The following is a 20938-nucleotide window of genomic DNA, read 5'->3' as shown; positions in this document are numbered from 1 at the left end:
ATGCCGGCAGGGCTGGGGTTCTGCCTGCTGCTGGCAGTGGCACTGCTGAGCCCAGGCCCCAGGGCGCACGCCATGACAGGTAGGCGCTCCGGAGACACCTGGGAGCCAGGGGTCGGGGGTGAGAGGTGAGCAGGCAGCCGGCCGGGTCTCAGGGGGGTCTCCGGTAGGAAGCCAGAACAGGAGGCTCTTTCCGAAGCAGTCGGCTGAGTCGAGGATGTGTTTGCTTCTGAGACGCGAGAGGACTATTTATTGAGTGCCTGCTGTGTGCAGGATGCTTCTGTATGGTTGATTGTGTCTAAGACTTCAAGGTAGGTGATAGTCTCCCATTTTACAGGTGAGGAAACTGAGGGCGCATGACATTAAGCGGCCGCTGTCCGAGGCCGAATGGTTACCAAGGGCGAGGAAATGGCCCGGAGAACCACGGAAGGTTTATGCAGGAAGGGCCTCCCCTCTCCGCCGAGAGCTTGCTCGCCGAGGGAAATCCCTGTTGTGACATTCAGTGTCCTCTGAGTGTCGGCTCCAACTTCCACACCCGATGGAGCCTCAGTTCCCCGCGTCCCGGGACTCTGTGCTCTGGCAGGGCAGTCACAACCTTTCCGGAAATGCTTCACCCTTGGGTTCTTGGGCCCTGAAGCCCCTCTGCCTGGGAGGCCTCTCTTCCATCCCCACGGAGTCACCTCCTCCATGAAGCCTTCCACATCCCTCCTCTGCCTCTGACGCTCCCTCCCTGGGGCTCCCAGAGCCCTCTGCCTGCATCACAGTCCCAGGTGGCTTTGTGCTGCTCTGACCCTCTGCGAAGCTGGGGCCGGGTCGTGCCTCCGTTCCACGAGGGGCGTGCGTGCGTGTGGGGGCTCCTGAGTTTGTGCGCATTCCCTGTTCCATGTTCCGATGCTCACGCTGTGCCTCCTTCAGCCCCGGGGAGCCCCTCCAGGGTGGCGCCTGCGGCTTTGAACACGATCCCAGCAGACTGTGCTGGGATCCTTGCTGTGTGGCGGGACGAGAGACCCAAGCAGTTGTGCGTTGTTTCCTGCACGGACCTGGCGCCGGCCATTTCTCTAAGGGTTCATTAGGCCTAATAATCCCACTCGTGGGCTGAGGGGGTAAAATGTTGCTGAAATATTGTCATCTCTAGGCCTGTTTGGTGAACAGAATAGGCCAGCTCACTTATTTAGAAATAAAAGTAAATCTTAAATTCATACCAACACTTTTATTTCAAAGATCATGAAGGTCTTAATATTTTATTTTATAATCATATCTCTTATCTCCTACTAAAAGTTTCCACTTCTGTTGACATCAACATTCTTATCTGTTTTATTTAAATGTATATAACAGAAACATATTTATATAATGATAGATCTACTGGATATAGTTCAAGATTTCTTTCTTTTTGTGTGTGTGTTCTATTTATTTAATTTACTTGAGAGGCAGAGGGAGAAAGAGAGAGAGAGAGAGAGAGAGAGAGAGAGAGAGAGGCAAAGAGAACCCTTCCACCTACTGGTTCACTCCACAAATGCCGTAACCGCTGGGACTGGCCCAGGCCAAAGGCAGGAGCCTAGAAGTCGTTTTGGGTCCCCACATGGGTGGCAGGAACCCAGCTACGTGGGCCGTCACCTGCTGCCTGCCAGGGTGCACATCAGCAGGAAGCCAGGACGTGAGCAGAGCTGGGGCTCAAGGGCAGGCGCTCTGACCAGTGGGAGGCAGAACCCCGGGCTGTGCCTTAACGGCCGGGCCGAACGGCCGCCCCCGTAGTTCGAGGCTCCTTGTGGCTCATTTTGCTCTTTTGCCTCCTTTTGACTGCACATTCCTGTGTGGGGAAGGAACAGGGAAAATACCGATTTCCCACACTTGAAGCCCAACCACTGTATTTCAAAGTCACTTGAAAGCATTTTCCCCATAGGGCCAGGCCTCCAAGCTGATAAGTACAGTTTATTCATTTCGGCTTGGGATATTTAGGGGTCACTTTGAAAATTTTGTTGATCTCTGAAACTGACATGCTTTACGTGATTGTGAAGTCAGTTACGAAACAAGTGACATTTAAAGAGGTCTTGCATCATGCCCAGAAGAGTGTTTTCATTAGTCTCCTTCTCTTGTTTCCTGTTTAAAATACAAGCAAATGTGGACCTATTAGAATGTACTTTTTTTTAAAAAAAGATTTTATTTATTTGAGAGGCAGAATTACAGACAGACAGATGGAGAGACAGAGAGAGAGAGAGGTCTTCCATCCACTGGTTCACTCCCTAAATGGCCATAATGGAGCTGGGTTGATCCTAAGCCAGGAGCCGGGAGCTTCTTCCGGGCCTCCCACACAGGTGCAGGGGCCCAAGGACTTGGGCCATCTTCTACTTCATTCCCAGGCCATAGCAGAGAGCTGGATTGGAAATGGAACAGCTGGGATGCCGGCGCCACAGGCAGAAACTTAGTCTACTAAGCCACAGCACCTGCCCCTAAAATGTACTTTTTTTTTTTCTTTTTAAGATTTTATTTACTTATTTGAGAGATAGAATTACAGACACCAAAAGGTCTTCCACTTGCTGGATCACTCCCCAAATGGCCACAGCAGCCGGGGCTGAGCTGATCCGAAGCCAAGAGCTTCCTCTGGGTCTGACACAGGTGCAGGAGCCCAAGCACTTGGGCCATCTTCTTCTGCTTTCCCAGGCCATAGCAGAGAGCTGGACCAGAAGTGGAGCAGCCAGGACCTGAACTGGCACTCATATGGGATGCCAGCACCGCAGGCGGAAGCTTAGCCTAGTCTGCCACAGCGCCAGCCCCTAGAATGTACTTTTCACATGGCATAGACCATGCACTCGAGGGGTGTGGTGCTTACTATTAACTTTTACATTCCCCAGAGCGCAAAGCTCAGACTGGAACATGGCAGCGTGTATCTAAAAGTATAAGCCCATCCCCCACACTCCCTTACCGACTTGCTCGTCTTCGCCAGGTCCCTTGTCACTGTTTCCTTCCTACATGGGACACCTTGGTGATGCTCCTGGTCTTTCCCACCAGCACAGCAGTTCCACGGGGGCAGGCGTTTGTCTGTGTTGAACGATGCCGAATGCTCAGCGTTTGCTCAATGCTAGAGGAGAATGTGAAGTACAAGTAAACACATTTAGGGCCCTGGCCTGGGCGCCCTCAGCCCACCCCACAGACCTGGGCGCGCAGCTGCACCCACATCCAGGCCACGTGTTCCCAAGCCCGAAGCGCTGACTCCCAGCTGCCCTTCTCTCTGGCTGCAGGCGTCAAGTGCGGGGGTGTGCTCTCAGCACCTGCTGGAAACTTCTCCAGCCCCAACTTTCCCAGACTGTACCCCTACAACACGGAGTGCAGCTGGCTGATCGTGGTGGCCGAGGGCTCGTCCGTGCTGCTCACCTTCCACGCCTTCGACCTGGAGTACCACGACACCTGCGGCTTCGACTTCCTGGAGATCTACAACGGGGCCTCGGGGGAGCAGGGCAACCTGCTGGGGAGGTTCTGCGGCCGGGTGCCCCCGCCGCCCTTCACCTCCTCCTGGCACGTCATGTCTGTCGTCTTCCACTCGGACAAGCACGTGGCCAGCCGCGGCTTCTCCGCCGGCTACCAGAAAGGTCAAGGGGGGACTTGGCAGTGGAGAGGCCGCCCTGGGGTGGAGGGAGGGCAGTGGGGCGCAGGTGAGACCTGCAGGGGCTCCGCATCCATCAGGGAGGCTGCTCTGAGCCCCGGGTGCTCTCATGCACAGTTTGTGGGGCAACAGCCACTTCCTCCACGTTGGCGACCTCATTGGCAACCTTGGGTTCCATCTTCAGGGAGTAGCCCCCCAGCTCCCTCCCTCACTCCTGCAGCCCCGGAGTGTCTCTCTGTGCTCAGAACCAGGCCTTTCAGGCCCCTTGTCCCTGTCCTTCTCACTGCTGTTACAGTGTCAGGCTGCAGCAGGGGACATCACTGCCGCCCCTACTGCACCCGGGGACTGCTGACTGCTGACTCCCTCCCTGCCAAAGTCCTTTCCTGCACTCACCTCGTAGGAGGGGCCTTCAAAGGGCACAGGGGAAAATGGAATTAAATGATCAGTTTATTTTAATGCAAGCATTTGTTGAAATCCAGGCATGGTTTTGTCATGATATGCATTTCTCGTGAGCTTTCTGAAGACCCCCTCATATAGGGTGGGTCCCTAACCCCTCCCAGCCTCAATCTGGCTGGACCCTATCCCCCAGCCTGTGAAGGGAGCCTGGTTCTGCCCGCCTCTCTCCTTGTCTGCAGGCTTCTGCAATCTAACCTGCTCCCTTCTCCCAAGGCCAACGCCATAGCCTGGTTCAGCTCAAGTGATGGACAGCTGCAGAGCCTGCTGGGCCCCGGCTCCACCCACAGCCGTTCTGGGCCCTCAGATGGACGCCAGTTTCCAGCAGTGTTTCAGGTTGCAGCACTGTGGGACTCACAGGCTGGTCTACTCAGAAGTTTGGAATCCCAGAGCCTTGGGTTTTTAGAAAAGTAGCCTATAGAACTCATCCCACCATAGCCATGTTTTCCAAATCTTTCTTTAAAGACTTATTTATGCATTTGAACCATCTGCTGGTTCACTACTGAAATAGCCAGGGCTAGGCCAGGCAGAAGCCAGGAGCCTGAAACTCCACCTGGGTCTCCCACATGGGTGGCTGGGACCTACGTACTTGGGCCATCATTCACTGCCTTCCCAGGCACATTATCAGAAAGCTGGATCAGAAGCGGAAGAGCCAGGACTCAAACTGGACTCTGACACGGGATGGCTCAAGTGGCAGCTTAATCCACGGTGCCACAGTGCCACCCCTGCATTAAAACATAGTGTGAAATACAGCCTAGAATGAAGTGTGCACCTGGCGCTGGTCCCTGGTGAGGCTGCTGGAGCCAGAAGAGAGCTCACGGCCTACAGCCGCCCTGTCCTGTCTCAGACAACAAAGCTGAGATCAGAGAGGGAGGGCGCCTCCCAAGGTCACACAGTCTTCAGACCCCTCCAGGGCAGTGCTCTGGTCACGCAGCTCTGCGAGGGGCAAGAGGCTGGAGTCTCAAGAAAGACATCCCTGATGGCCACCTCCAGCAGGTCTTGGCGTCCGCCGATGCCCACCTCACGCTGTGTCCACTGCCCTGGTTCCTAAGGCCCTCAGCAGCGTCTGAGGCTGAGATCAGCCTGTCCGTCGGCCTGTCTTTTATATTTATTTGCTTTACTTTGTTTTTCATGTGTTTGAAAGGCAGAGTTAGAGAAGAGAGAGAGAGAGAGAGAGAGAGAGAGAGTCTTCCATCAGCTGGTTCACTCCCCAGATGATGGCAATAGCTGAGGCTGGAGCAGACCGAGGTCAGGAGCCAGGAGCTTCCTCTGGGTCTCCCACATGGGTGCAGGGGCCCAAGCACTTGGGCCATCTTCCACTGGCCTCCCAGGTGCATCAATAGGGAGCTGAATCAGAAGTTGAGCACCCAGGACTCAAACTGTTGCCAGTATGGGATGCTGGTGCTGCAGGCGGCGGCTTTGCCTGCCGGGCCACAATGCCAGCTCCTTGAGATCCTGATATTCCCATGAGGCTCCGAGAAGCTGGGTTGCTTGTCCAAGATGCTGTCCCGGGCCACACAGTTTCTCCAAAGCAGAACCCAGAGGTGGCTGTCTTCAGACCCCAGGCCTGAGTTCCCTGCCTCAGTTTCCTCATCCGTTAGGGAGGTGTGCCCGTGTCCCTCAGCCTCTGTGCCCCAGCGGCCAGTGGCAGTGGATGGTGAGGAGCACATGGCCGAGGGCACGGGCTGTGCGGCGAGTGTGCCTGGGTTCAAATCCATTTGCCCAGTTGCCAGCCCTGTCCCCTGAGCCTTGCCACTCCGCTGTGCCCCTGTAGCCACCAGTCTTTGAGGACGCTTTCTACCGCACCCCCCGCAGCCCTCGGCCAGCACTTTCGGGGTTGGTGTGAGTACCCCAGTTCCCTCCCTCTTAGGGTGACAGTTCTGCAGCTTTCCACCAAGCCCAGAGTCCCCCAGAGGGCTTGACCTCTCCTCCCTGCCCCTGTGCTCCTCCCTAACTCCCTCCACCCTCAGGGTCCCCAGTCTCCCACTAAATCCTCGTCCTGGGGCCTGCCAGGTGAGTGCCTTAACTTCTCTGTGCCTCTGCTTTCAGCCGAGAGGTGGGGGGATCCACGGCACAGGGGCTGCCGCACAGCCTGGGCCTGCTGTGTGGCCAGCGCCCAGTGCTGGGGACAGCATGCCGGGGGTGGGGTCTGACTCTCAGGGGAAGTGGTTGGGAGCCGCGGGGAGACAGAAAGGTCATTTCAGGTGGCTTCCCTTACAGATGTGTGCGGGGGCGTCCTGACCAGCCTGTCGGGGGTCCTCACCAGCCCCGAGTACCCCAACAACTACCCCAACAGCGTGGAGTGCCGCTGGGTAATCCGGGCCGCCGGCCCCGCCACCGTCAAACTGGCGTTCGTGGACTTCCAGGTGGAGGGCAGCGAGGAGTGCACCTATGACTACGTGGCTGTACTTGGGGGACCCAGCCCCACCCACGGGCACCACTACTGCGGCAGCACCGGGCCCCCCACACTGGTGTCGCTGGGCCACGAGCTGCAGGTGGTCTTCAAATCTGACTTCAACATCGGAGGCCGGGGTTTCAAGGCCTACTACTTCTCAGGTACAGGGCTGGGGCCCCGCGCCCAGCTGTGGGCTCGCCCCCCGCGTCTGCTTCCCAGATCTCCAGCTCTGCCTGCCTGCCGTGCTCCAGCCCAGCCTCGCCTGCCCGGCTGACACCAAGGCAGAGGCCACGCCACCTCCTCTGCGAACTAACACTGGTACAGAGGAATGAGCGCACCGTGGGGAGTGCACTGTCTGGTAGGGGAGACGGATAAGGATGCAGACAGCGACACCCTGCTGTGTTCTGTGCTAACAGTAAGAATCGTAGGTGGCCGGCGCCACGGCTCAATAGGCTAATCCTCCACCTAGCGGCGCCGGCACACCGGGTTCTAGTCCCGGTCAGGGCACCGATTCTGTCCCGGTTGCCCCTCTTCCAGGCCAGCTCTCTGCTATGGCCCGGGAAGGCAGTGGAGGATGGCCCAAGTGCTTGGGCCCTGCACCCCATGGGAGACCAAGATAAGCACCTGGCTCCTGGCTTCAGATCAGTGCGGTGCGCCGGCCGCGGAGGCCATTGGAGGGTGAACCAATGGAAAAGGAAGACCTTTCTCTCTGTCTCTCTCTCTCTCACTGTTCACTCTGCCTGTAAAAAAAAAAAAAAAAAAAAAAGAATCATAGGTGACTTCCCAGGGGAGGAGAGAATGGAGCAGTGCTTTGAGGGAATTAGCCAGATGCAGAAGAAAGGGAAGGGCGTTCCAAGCAGGAGGAACCGCAGGTGCAAGGCGTGGAGGACAGAGAGTGTATGGCAGGCTTGCAGTCCTGGGAGATGCTCGTTGAGGCTGGGATGCAGGGCTGGATGGCACCACGAGGAAGGGGCAAGGCCGGGTCGCCAGCTGCCTTGTCTGTTGGGCCAGGGAGTCTGGGCTGAGTGCCGCAGAGGGGGATCGGGGGTTGTTACTGACCCCTAACAGGGCCGCCACTCTGGAAAGGGTTTGCTAACTGGGATGAGAGAAGCAGCTTGTTGCTGGTTTCAGTTGAAAGCAAGCTTTGGGATCAAATGTCTGGTTTGCTGGCCGCACTATGGCACTGTGCACCTGCTGCCTAAGCTGTCGCTGCACAGGGTGACTTCCACCCTCTTCACCCTCGCTACGTTCTCCTCCCCACCTAGGAGAGTGCCAGGAGGTGTTCGTGGCTGTGCGGGGCAACTTCTCCAGCCCACAGTACCCCGGCTCCTACCCCAACAACATCCGGTGCCACTGGACCATCCGCCTGCCTCCTGGCTATCGGGTCAAGGTCTTCTTCCTGGACCTGGATTTAGAAGAACCCAACAGCCTGACCAGGACCTGCGACTTTGACCATCTGGCGGCCTTCGATGGGGCCAGCGAGGAGGCGCCCCTGCTGGGGAGTTGGTGCGGCCACCACCTGCCGCCGCCCGTCACCTCCAGCCACAACCAGCTCCTGCTTCTGCTGCACACGGACCGCAGCACCACCCGCAGGGGCTTCTCTGTGGCCTACATTGGAGGTCAGCTGGGGCTGAGAGGATGGGGACCCTGGGAGGGGCGTGCCTGGTAGCTACAGCGCCTCCCTCCAGCCCACCTGCCCATCCTGATCCGCACGCGGGCTCTCCTCCACTCCCTTCTCGGCTGGCCTCACCACCTGCAACCTCAGAGGCCACAGCGGCGCGGCCCTTGCATATTTCCACTGTCGCAGGGCCCTCCTTTCCCAGCTCCTAACCCTGTGCCTCCTAATCCTCCCCGTCTGGCTCCTGCCTCCCTTGGGCTCCTGGCCTCTCTTGCATTGTGGTTGCTCTCTGGTATCCAGGGCTAATACACAGAACACAGTTAGATGGTTTATGGCAAATAGTCGGTCTTGCCATGGAGATGCCCGCCAGCCCTGTTTGTATCATTCAGAAATACTGACTCATTGCACAACAAGAAGTCTGGGACTGGGCAGCCGCTGTGTTGCTCGGGCTCAGCACTGTTTCCAGGGGTATCTCTGGGATTCTGTTAGCCTCATGATTGCAGAATAGCTGCCACAACTCCAGGCATGGTGTCTGTGTTCAAGGCTGGGAGAGGTGCCGGCCACAGTATCCCTTTATAAGGAAAGCAGAAGCAATCCCGGAAGGCTTCCCAAGTTGCTTTCTTGTGTCTCAGTCTGAAGCCCAGCGGACACCGCGCCGTGCTGCAGAAGAGGCCGAGGGGTGTGGGTGTCTAGTATTTCCCCACATCTCCATGGCACTGGTTAGATTTGTCAGCCAAGAACGTCCACCCTCTCCCCTCTCTTCCCAACACCCTTCCATGGGCTATGGGCCCTCGGTGCCTGTGCCCTGGACCCACTGTGCCCTCTGCCTAACCTGGCCGAGCTCCTTGTTGTGCAGATAGGAAAGGACAAAGGGCTTCATTGCAGTCCCACGGGCTGCAAGCTGGCGGTGGGGTCATGACCCTGGGCAGTCCCAGTCCCCCTGAGCCCTGTCAGCCAGGCAGGGGAGCCAGGGCTCTGCTGGGACAAGCCCCTCCCCAATTCTGCCCCCCCCCACACCGTGGGAGGGCTGGTATGTCCCGCCCTCTCCCGGGGTCAGTCCTCCCACTTGCGCATGAGGACGTGGACTGGAAGGTTCTGAAGTCCCTTTCGCCCTTGACATTCCCATGCCTCTCCCCGCTCTGGGTGATTATCTCCCCTCGGTGTCTCCAGAGACTGGGGCCAGAGGCAGCTCCAACCCTGGTTCCTGTTCCTGGGGCTACAGAGCTGGGTCCCACGCCTGCCCCTCCTCCATCCCTCTGCCGATCCCTGCCTGCTGGAGCCCGGGTCAGGCTGGGCGCGGGCCCTGGTCGGGGCTCCAGATGCAGGCCAGGCTGCAGGCAGCCTCACTCGCCACCCCCACCCCGGGGGAGGGCAGCCACAGCATCAATCAGGGGTGACACACAGTTCAGCGCCACCGAGATCATCGCGGGAGACGGCGGGCCCATAAATCCCCGGCTGCCCAGACACCAGGGCTGAAATATGTCTGAGCCATTTCCCGAAGAGGGGCTGAGAGTGCCAGCCCTGGCCCGCCAGCCCTCTTCCCCTCTCCTCTTCCAGCCATGGCCTTCCTTTTCCCCACACTCGCCCCTGCCCCCATCCACACACAGACACAGACACACACACACACAACATGCGTGCACAAACATGCACACACACATGCAGATCCAGACACTCAGAGTCATGCACACCCATCGGGCTGTGAGGGTATGGGGGCGGGGCTGCCGGATGTCGGGGGAGGGGGGGCCACACACTTCAGAATCCTGCAGACCCCAAGGTCAAAACCCCAGCTCATCTACTGCAAACAACTTCACCTCTCAGCTTCAGCGTCCGAAACTGTAAAATAGGTTTGCCGTGTCTGCAGCACCGGGTCAGGCTGGGAGGGAAAATGGGGCTCCCCTCCCCACCTTTCTCAACAGCACAGCTGTCCCCTGCCTCCTCCCTGTCTCTCTGCACTGCTCCTCCCGGGCACGCTGACGCTTCTGTGTATCCTACACGCCGCGGTCTGTCCCCCAACTGCCACCAGGGTAGGCATTTGGAGCTGGGTTTTTTTTTTTTTTTTTTTTTTTTTTTGGTTCATTTCTGTATCTATGGCTCTTACAATAGTGCCTGCACATAGTAGGATATCAATATAGATGTTTGTTAAGTGATTGTGTGGCTGAATGGCAAATGGCAGAAGGACTAGCAAAGAGTGGCTTTAGTGATTCATTCATTCATCATCATTCACTGGGCCTGCCAAGCTCTGTGCTCGGTGTAGAGGACAATGGGAGCTCCCGGCAGGCAGGCGGAGTGGGAAATACCCCACATCGCGCCCCGAGGGATCCCAGAAGGGCCTTCCCCACTCCACGCCTCAGTTTTCCATCCACCCTGGGGAGACGACGGGGAGGAGAGGGTCCGGCTGCGAGCCCCAAGGCCTCCGGCTCCTCCCTCTTTTCCAGTGGTGCCCATGAACGTGAGCTGCTCCCGCACAGACTTCCAGATCCTCATCTCGGCGCAGGCGCTGGCCCCGCTGGAGCGCACCAAGGTCTACCTGGGCAGCCGGAGCTGTGCTGCCCAGGAGGTCGGAGGCAACTTCCGGATCCAGGCCCGCTTTGACACCTGCAGCACCGAGTCTCAGGTAGGAGTCCAGCGAGTGGGGGTGGGGGAAGTACGGAGGGGGGCGGCTCTGCCCCCTGCTGCAAGGCACCTGCCATTCCAGAGAACTCTTCTCCTGGCTCTGCAGACGCCACCAGCCTGGCTGTAGCGCTCTGCCCCTCTTGGCCTTATTTAGCTGTACACACGTGCTCAGGGTGACCACCGCACAGAACCCAGTCGGGCTGACAGCCCAGCCCGGGGGCTCCGCTGGCCTCTCCTCCAGAGAGCCCCATCGGCTGGGCCACAGCTAGGTTCTTTGCCATCCCCCTCCTCCCCCGGGGGGTTCCCTCCCCTACCCCAACCTCCCACCCCCTGCCAGGCCACTAAAGTCCTCACCTCTCCACCAGGGGGAGTTGTGGGAGCCCTGATCCCTCCCGGGCCCCTCCCACCTGGCATTCCAAGTCCCCACCCCCCAGGCTGCGACAACACAAGGCTTTTCTAGCCCTGGCAGCCACCCAGGCACCCACCTCCTGCCAGAGCCTGTGAGGCTTGCAAACCAATGTTTCCTACTCTCCTTGTGTTTTGCGTGTGGTGAACCAGACGTGGGGCCCTTGGAGGGTCACAGGGCAGTGGCCCAAGCTCCCCCGCCCCACCCTACCCCGTGCATCCATAGGGGACAGGTCAGGGAGAGAGGAAGAGCGATGCCCCCATCTCAGACTCTGTGGGTGCAGCCTTGCTTGACAGCAAACCCCAGCGCTGCCCACGTGTGTGCCGCGGGCCCTGCAGCCTGCCCCTCAGCCTCCCCAGCCCCCGGCCACCACGACGTTCAGCTGTCACCCCCATGCCACGCTCTAAGTCCTCTGGGGGATTTCTCTGGGCTGTGGAGTCGCAGGTGAATGTGAAATCCTAGAACCAAGGACTCGCAGACACACAGGGTCCCAAGGTCATGGAACCACCAGAACTTAGGGCCTCTTTGTGTATCTCTTTTCTTTTCTTCTTCTTCTTTTTTAAAATTTATTTATTTATTTGAAAGGTGTTGTTACAGAGAGGGAGAGGCAGAGACAGAGATTCACTCCCCAAAAGGCCACAATGGCCAGAGCAAGGCCAGACTGAAGCCAGGAGCCAGGAGCTTCATCTGGGTCTCCCAAGCACTTGGGCCATCTTCCACTGCTTTCCCTGGAGCAGCTGGGACTCCAACTAGAGCCCAGACAGAATGTTGTATGGCCCTGATTTTGTGTCTTTCTTTCTTTCTTTTCTTTTTGTTGTTGACAGGCAGAGTGGACAATGAGAGAGAGAGAGACAGGGAGAATGGTCTTCCTTTTCCATTGGTTCACCCTCCAATGGCCACTGCGGCTGGCACGCTATGGCCGGCGCACCGCGCTGATCCGAAGCCAGGAGCCAGGTGCTTCCCCTGGTCTCCCATGCGGGTGCAGGGCCCAAGGACTTGGGCCATCCTCCACTGCACTCCCGGGCCACAGCAGAGAGCTGGACAGGAAGAGAGGCAACCAGGACTAGAACCTGGGGTGCCGGCACCGCAGGTGGAGGATTAGCCTATTGAGCCATGGCGCCGGCCGATTTTGTGTATTTCTAAAACCGTTAGAGGGGCCGGCGCTGTGGTTTAGCAAGTAAAGCTGCCATCTACAGGGCCAGCATCCCCTGTGGGCACTGGTTCGAGTCCCGGCTGCTCTACTTCTGATCCAGCTCCCAACTAATGTGCCTGGGAAAGCAGCAGAGGATGGCCCAAGTCCTTGGACCCCTGCACCCATGTGGGAGACTCAGAAGAAGCTCCTGGCTCTTGTCGGTGGCTTGGCCCAGCCCTGGGCTTGCAGCCATTTGGGGAGTAAACCAGCATATGGAAGATCTCTCTCTCTCTCTCCTCTCTCTGTAACCCTGACTTTGAAATAAATAAATAAATCTTAAAAAAAAGAACCTGCCAAAGACTTGACTTCGCAGCCGTCAGCACTGCACCTGTGTGGCTTTCCCATCCTTCTCAAGTCTGTCTTTCATCAAAACCCCCTGGCGCCTCCCCTCCCTCCCCTCCTTCGTCGTGCAGGTTAACCTGGGCCTGTCCCTGGGCCTGGCACTCCAGGTCCTGTCTCACTTTGTTCTGTACCCTGATGCTGCACCCCCAAATCCTCAGAGGGCGGAGAGGAAGACGGGCGGAGGACAGGAAATCAGAGGAAGTGCAGAGGGGAAGGGACCCACGGCCTCCTGGTCCCTAAGCCTCTGGGTGGGGCGCCCTGCAGCCTCCCTCCGAGGGATCAGATCACCCAGCCCACCGGTGTTTGCTGCTTTAGGCAGCTTGGATTTGTAGGAAACCCCCTCCCCCTAGGAAGTGCCACCCGCAGGACACGGCCAGTGTGGGTGGCCTGGAGAGGGGAATGGTGTGGAGGGGGAGGTGGCCTTGCAGCCCTCCACTCCAGTCCACTCCAGACTCGCATGCAGTCCCCGCCCCGCCCCTGGGCCCAAATGCAGCCTGTGTCCTGTCTCCTGTGTCCAGCGGGTGGGGAGGAGGGCAGCACTGGACCAGGCCCCCCACCTCTCGCTCCTCGCTGGCTCTTCCCAACCCTGGAGTGACCCAGGACTCAGCAGCAGGGACAGCTGCTGTAGACATAATTGGGAGGAAAGATTCCAGAGGAAGACCACGCAATGCCAGGACAAGCTGCTAACAGAGGGGCAGGAGACTCACCTTCTGGGAGACTGGCTCCGGGCAACCTACTACCTTCTGGGCCTCCGTAGTCCCATCTGTAAATCCCCAAGCACGGGGATTGGCTGATGCTCCACAAAGTCCCCTTGGGTTCTGTGTTCTGAGGTTACAGCACAGTTACGCGTTGGGCGCAACTGCAATGCTGTGTGACCTCAGATGAGGAATTGAGCCTCTGGGCCTCAGTTTCTCCATCTGTAAAATGGAGACATTAATTAGAGAAGGCTGTTGTAGGAAGCAAACAATACTTAAAGCACAGAGCCTGGAACATGCTACATGTTACATATTACAGACTACATGTCACATGCTACATGTCACATGCAATGTGTTAGCTGCTGTTGTTGCTGCTTTCTTTGACCCTGGCTCCTGGACACTGGAGCAGGCGTTGTCCGGTCAGGTCTGACAATGTCCTTCCAGACAGCCCACCCTCGTAGCGCCCCTTTCCCAAAGGGGAACATCAAGGAGCCAGTGGCCGAGTTGGAGTGGAACCCAGGCTGCCGGGGCTCAGTCCCCTTGGTGCTGAGTCGCCCGTGTGTCCAGGGGAACGGGGTCGGCCCAGGGCCCCTCAGGTGTGAGCCAGGGCCCTGCGTCCCCGCAGAGGAGAAACAACACGGCGGTCATCGTCAGCGTGCTGTACATCGACTTCTCGGCCGCCGGGCGGGAGGACGTGCATGAGTACGAGGTCCTCTGTGAGCCGCGCCGCAAGGAGGCGGCCGTGCACCTGCTGTCCGGCTCCCACTGGCTTGGGCCCTACGCTGCCACTGCCGAGCACCTGCAGGAGGCGCCGCCCAGGGACGAGGCGGAGGTGCTGGAAGGCTCAGGGACCGTGGTGGCCCAGGACACCAGTGACATCGTCTTCCTGGGCCTTTGCATCCTGGCTGGAGCCCTCATGATCATCGCCATCGTGGTCCTGATGCTGCTGTGAGCGAGCAGGGCGGGGCCCAGGTACCCAGCATCCCTGGGGCAGGCTGGGCACCCGCATAGGGGCGGGATGGGTGTGTGACCGTCGGTGGGTCCTCTCCGTCCCTGAGCCTCTGCCTCCTGGGGAGGACCCTCTGCCCTGCTCTGTCACGGGGCTGGCACCAGACCCAGCAGGAGCGGGAATGAGTAAGGGCTTTGTGAACTGTAGCGTGCCGTGTGTGTGCGTGCGGTCGGTGACATGATCCTCAGAAACCTCAGAGCTGTCCTGCTACGTGGAGGACTCTCCCGTGTGCTCCTTGCCAGTGCACTCGCTTGAGACTCATCCCCAGCCTTCATTAGCAGCGTGTTCAATGCCCATCCAGGGGCCTCCACCCTCCTGGACTGACCCAGCAATCCTGAGGATTTTGTAAAAAGCAGTTGAGCTCTCAATTCCAGGAACAGAGAGAGGCAGCGGCTTTACCTGCTACACCACAACCCCTGTCATGCAAACTGATCCACCCTTCTCCAGAGCTCTGCCTGTTATCAAGTGGAGCAATCCTAACAATAATAATAAAAGGGTTATCACGCACCACTTTCTCCTGCACACCCTTATGTTTGCATAATGATCACTCAGGTGAGCCTGTTCACAATAACACAATCTCCAAATTGACCGCGCTGATCGCTGCTGGTATCATCATCAAAAGTCAGTGGCCCAGTTGCAATTCAGTGAACAACCCACCAGGGGCTGGTGCTGTGGGATAGCAGGTAAAGCTGCCGCCTGAGGGGCTGCATCCCATGTGGGCGCCAGTTTAAGTCCCGGCTGCTCTACTTCCAATCCAGCTCTCTACTCTGGCCTGGGAAAGCAGTGGAAGATGGACCATGTCCTTGAGCCCCTGCACCCATGTGGGAGACCGGGAAGAAGCTCCTGGCTCCTGGCTTCGGATCGGCACAGCCATTGCAGCCATTTGGGGAGTGAACCAGCAGATGGAAGACTCTATCTGCCTTTGCCTCTGCCTCTTTGTAACTCTGCCTTTCAAATAAATAAGTAAATCTTAAAAAAAAAAAAAAAAAAAAAAAAAAAAACCAAGTAGCCACTGCTTTTCAGATTTTGCATCTGTGGTTGTGACCAGCCCCAGGCCTGGCACAGTGCACAAACACCAGATTCCTGCCTCCAGGATGCTTGGACAGTGGCACAGCAGAACTGGGGGGGGGGGGGGGAGACAGGATGAGCTGGTGACTTGGAGAAAAAAGTAACATCGGAAAGAACCAACACAGTAAGAAGTGCATTAAACACGAGGAAAAACTGTCACCTGGACATTAGGAATTAAGTCAGGTTCAAGTTTACACTCTTCTGCTTCTTACAAGTCACTTTGATTCTATGAAGCTTAACTTCTTCATCTGCAAAATGGCATTGGCCATGTGCGACACCAACCTCCACACTCTGAGGACACAGCGACGGGGTGGGAAGAGCAGTGACGGGCAGGGGTGCTGGCAGACAGAGAGCCGGGTCTGCGGCGGGGGCTGGGAGCGGAGGCCCCTCGCTCTTCCCTGCCCCCCTCACCATCTCCATGCTCTCTGAGCCAGGTCCCTTCCCTTCCGCTCTGCAAATGCCTCACAAACCCCAGGGGTCTTAATTTCCCTGACTGGGGGGCACTGCACCCCCCCCCCCACGGAGCTCTGCCCTCAGGGACCATGGACTGAGCCTCGGGGTGCCGCTGGTGGGACCTGGGCAGGAGCCGAGCTGGGCCTTGTCCTTGTCAGCTCGTGGAGAAAGTGACGGCCCAGCGTGGGTCAGGCCGGATCATGGCAGCTGCATGTGTGTGTGTGTGTGTGTGTCTATGAGTGCACGTGCGTGTGTACCCATGTGAGAAAGTTGGGGGCTTCATTTCTGCTCCCTTAAGCTGCCCTGTAAGAGCCACTGCCCAGAGGCCCTGTGCTCCGGCTCCGTAGCCAGTTGGGCTATGCCAATCACCTGCCTCAGCCCCGCCCTCTCACCACCTTCTTCGATGGCTCCTTGTGGGAGTGAGAGGAGCTAGGGTATAGGACAGCACCCAGAACGCAGGAAGGAGTCAGAAAAACACTGGGGACCTGAGTCTATGGAGACACCCAGAGCTAGAAACTCAGGCCTGGGCTCGGCTTTGCCGCTGATCTGCTGCGGGGTGACCTTCGGGAAACCCATTCCCTTCCATGGTCTCAGGTTCCTTATTTGTAAAACGTGACAAACGTCATGATTATCTCCCGCACCGTCGCTGTCAGAGCTCCTGCCCCTTGGTGCTGATCACGTGGTGAATCATCTCACTGACGTCACCTTTCCATTTTACAGACAAAGAAACTGAGGCTTTGGGACGGCAAGTGCTGTGGCCAAGGCCACACAGCTGGGAAGCGGGGAAGCCAGGCTGCAGGGAGATGGTGCTTGCCTGAGCAGAGGCCGTTGTGCGGCGGGCGGGGGCCTCTTGGGACCCTAGGCCCATGCCCTCACGCGCGAGGCTGTGGAAGGGCCTGGGTCGGCAGAGGAGGAGAGGGTGGCGTAGACTTTACAGACGTGCCCAGACCCTGCCATTGCCAGCCCTCCAGGCGGCCAGCGCGCTGATTACCTGCGCGAGCAGTGGAAAATGACAGCCTTCATGAGAGCACAGTGCCTATTAGAAACGAGAGAGCTGAAATGATAGCCACTCGCCTGGCGCCCTGGCACCCCGGCCCGGGGAGAGTGTTGGCTTGGTGGCGGGGCGCGGCCACCCGCTCCCCTGCCCATTCCCCTTCTCAGAGACTGGGGCCTGGGGGAAGAGTGGGCTGGAGCTGTATGTGGCCTGCACTGGGAATGGGGGAGGAGCGCTGGGCTGTGGGATCCACCTGTCACCTACAGGGCTGACTACCCCCCTCCCCCCTTAGCCGGTAGCCTCCAGCAATTGAATGCACTGATCTCAAGGAATGCCCCTCGGCTGCAGGTCAGGAAGACCTGGCTTCACTTCCGGTTCTTTCTCTGACGCTGTGCAACCCTGGGCAGGCGGCTTAACTGCTCTGTGCATTAGTTTCCACAGAAGTGGCTAGAAACACCCTCTGCACAGATTATTATGAGGATTAAGTGAGAGAACAGGAGGAGAGCGCCCACAGGGGCTTCCCCCGATGGAGTCAGGCAGGGGTTGGCAGGGGCTCCTGGGCTGGGCACGGGCTTCCCACAGGAGTCTTCAAACCTCAGTGTTGGCTGAGACCTTGTAAGAGAGCAGGTCCCCACTCGGTCCGCGACAGGGCAGCTCTTCACGGCCTGGGCGCCAGCCTCCAGTTGCACTAGACTAAGGGCGTCCGCCCCAAGCCCTCGGTGCGGGAGGTCCTTCCAGTAGGGCAGCCCTGGGCTTGGCCCCTTCACGTGCTTCTCTGTGCAGGAACCCCCTGCCCCTGCCCTTGCCCCACCCTGCCCCGCCCTGCAAGCCCCAGGGCCTGGCTTGGTCTCCTCCCGAGCGGGTGTCCCGTCTGTAGCGGCAGCAGGTGAGTACTTGCCGCTCTGCATGTTGAGGCTTGAGCCCTGGCTGCAATGCCAGCTCCAGGGAGCCGTTCATCTTGTCCGTCCCCGCCATTGCTGGCACAGGCGGCGTCCAACGAGAGCTTGGGATTGGATGGACGGATGAGTAGTGGATGGGTGGGTGGGTGGATCCAATTCAATACTTTGAGTCCCACGAGGGCGAGACTGTTGTATGTTGGCGCACAGCACGCCAAGGCCGTTTCCCAAGTCTCTTCGCTGTATCCTCCATCTGCACTGAGTCACAGACCGGCTCGGAGGTGGTCCCTGCCCTCCAGGAGCTCAGCGTCTGAGCGGGGAAGACAGGCGTGCTTGGGACCAGAGGACAGGCACACGGTGCTCCGAGCAGCCGGCGGGGACCAGTGGGCAGTCCACTGGCACGGGGCCTTGAAGCGTGTTTCCTGCAGGGATTGTTTTCGGATGGATGAGCAGGGTGCGCACTGTGCGGACCCTGTGGGCTGGGGACAGTGGAAGTCCCTGGAGGGCTGAGCCGAGGAGATGTGTGCATCAGGGGGGCTGGGCACAGCCAGGAGGGGAAGCCCAACCTCGCTCCCCTCCAGCCCTCCCCGCAGTGGGTTCAGTCAGTGCAGGTCAGCTCCCCAGGGCGAGAGCAGGGTGGGGAGGAGGGACTCGTGCATCCATTGGGATCCAGGAGGCCCGCACAGAACCAAGCAGAAGGCTTTTCTCTCCCTCAGGGACCGCTGGGAGTCAGCTTTGGTTAAAATGAGTAACCACTCAAGTACGTGCTAGAAGGGCACGGAGGCAAGACTCCAGCCGCCAGGAGACCCACTGGGCAGGGGCGAGGAATGGCGTCCCTGCCACGGGGAACAGCATGTATGAAGAGGTGCGAGCGTCCGTCATGCCTGAGAGCCAGGGGTGCAGGGATGAAGCTGGAGAGACAGGTGCAAGTTATTTAACGCACCGGCACCTGCTGCTTCTCCAGGAACAAGCCTGGGGCCTTGCTTCAGTAGGAAGGCAATGGGATGGGCACGGTGGCGTAGCAGCCATATGGATGCCGGTTCCTGTCCTGGCTGCTCCACTTCCGATCCAGCTCCCTGCTCATGCGCCTGGGAAAGCAGCAGAAGATGGTCCAAGTGCTTGGACCCCTGTACCCATGTGAGAGACCCAGATAAAGCTACTGGCTCCTCCTGGCTTCTGCCTGGCCCAACCCTAGCCTTTGCTGCTGCCATCTGGGGAATGAACTGGTAGATGGAAGAACTTTCTCTCTGTCTCTCCCTCTCTCTCTCTCTCTGTCTCTCCCTGTCTCTCTGTTACTCTGCCTTTCAAATAAACAAATAAACACTTTAAAAAAGATCTTTAGCTGGTGCTGTGGTGTAGTGGGTAAAACCGCCGCCTGCAGTGCTGGCATCCTATATGGGCGCTGGTTCAAGTCTTGAATGCTCTACTTCCGACAAGGCTCTCTGCTATGGCCTGGGAAAGCAGCGGAAGATGGCCCAAGTCCTTGGGCTGCTGAACCCACATGGGAGACCTGGAAAAGTCTCCTGGCTCTGGGCTTCAGATCAGTCTAGCTCCAGCTGTTGTGACCAACTGGGGCGTGAACCAGTGGATGGAAGACTTCTCTCTCTGCCTCTGCCTTTCAAGTAAATAAATAAACATTTTTTTAAAATCTTAAAAAAAAAAAAAAAAAAAAAAAGGAAGGAAGCAAACACGGACTGCGAAGGGACAGGAAGACTCTGGGTCGCTGGTGTCTTTTCCCAGCACAGCTCTTCACCTGCTGCACCTCATGCTGTCTGCAGGCCAAGCTGCCTCCTCCTACGGAGTAACCCTGGCTGAGCAAGCCCCCGGTTCTCCGGGTCTGCTTCCGGAAGTACTGCCTGTGCACCCACCAGGAGCCAGGACCAGCCAGGGGCGTTAGAATCCAGGGAGGGGTGAGGTCGGGCCCACGTCAGGAGATGGGGTGTCCCCATCTGTTCCAGATGTCCCCACCCTGCTCTGCCTCTTGCTGCCCGGAAGCCCAGGCGGATTCTGTGACCTCTGTGAGCCTCCTCATCTCTAAGTGGGGAATAATAGCAGCCATGTTTTTTGAAATTAACTCTCCACCATTTTTCTTGATTATGCTTTTTGCATTTATTTTTCCTTTTTTAAAAGATTCATATGTTTTATTTGAAAGGCAGAATTACAGAGGAGGAGAGAGAACGCTTCTGTCTGCTGGTTCACAGCCCAGATGGCTGCAATGGCCAGGCCTGGAACACCTTCCGGGTGTCCTGGGTGGGTGCAGGGGCCCAAGCACTTGGACCACCTTCCGCTGCTTCTCTCAGGCACATTAGCAAGGAGCTGGATAAGAAGTGGAGCAGCCGGGACTCAAACCGGCATCCATATGGGATGCAGCTTAACGCGCTATGCCACAACACCGGCCCCTGCATTTACTTTCTCACTTATGTCTCTAAAACAGCCCCTGTTCTTATTCCTTCTAAGAGAGGAGGAGAGGGAGTGAAACCCAGGTGGTAGGTGGAAGAGCAGGTGCCAGATCTCAACCGTTAGAGGAGAGCACGTCCGAGGGACCCCCGGGAAAAGACAGCAGCCCCCACACACATTTATGGCTGAAACAGAATACACCCCAAGCTTTCAGCATGCAGCCTGCTGCTGTTCTAGGAATCCAAGCACTTTCCGTGAATATGCTCTCCGAATCTGTGTATGAACACGAGGACGATACTATTATGGGCCCCATTTCACAGATGAGGAAGCTGAGGCCCTGTGTGAGCAGCAGGTGGAGGTCACAGCTAATAGCTCCTGCTGGGTGGAACCAGGAATCGCTGTAGGCACTCACATTGTGGAGGTCTCATGACCCAGGGACTGAGCCACAGAGAGACATTGGTGACTTGCCCACAGCCACGCTGCTGACCCTGTTCCCAGCCCCCAGCTCCAGCGCTCCCCCCCTTCCGCCCCCCGTACAGGGCCTGGGCGGAGCGTGAGCTGATGGTAGCACTGACCTACAAGACGCAGGCCTGCCAGGAGGCTGGACGATGGATGCTGGGCTCCCAGGCTCTCAGAGGAGCCCTGAGAAGCTGCTGTGTCAGAGCTCAGGCTGCTTCTGGACAAGGCTTCCAGGAATCCGTGGCCGCCCTGGCCTTCTGGTCGTGTCCATGCAGGAACCAGGACACAGAGCGCCGAAGCTGTGCCCAGCTGCCCTGCACACGGCGCCTCGGGGCCTCCTAGCGCTGCCTGAG

The 20938-nt window shown here is 58.1% G+C and overlaps 1 protein-coding gene across 1 annotated transcript; it reads left to right on the top strand.

The window, feature by feature from the left end:
• Positions 1–14261, top strand: CDCP2 (CUB domain containing protein 2). The gene is made up of 6 exons (XM_062193354.1): positions 1–79; positions 3234–3581; positions 6269–6604; positions 7709–8062; positions 10497–10675; positions 13935–14261. The coding sequence occupies exons 1-6, from the start codon at positions 1–3 to the stop codon at positions 14259–14261; spliced, it is 1623 nt and encodes a 540-aa protein (XP_062049338.1).
• Positions 14262–20938: the final 6677 nt, after the last annotated feature.

Source organism: Lepus europaeus, chromosome 5, assembly GCF_033115175.1.
Source record: "Lepus europaeus isolate LE1 chromosome 5, mLepTim1.pri, whole genome shotgun sequence".
NCBI classification, from domain to species: Eukaryota; Metazoa; Chordata; class Mammalia; order Lagomorpha; family Leporidae; genus Lepus; species Lepus europaeus.
The sequence above is the reverse complement of the archived record's forward strand: the minus strand, read 5'-3'. Positions and strand labels throughout refer to the sequence as shown.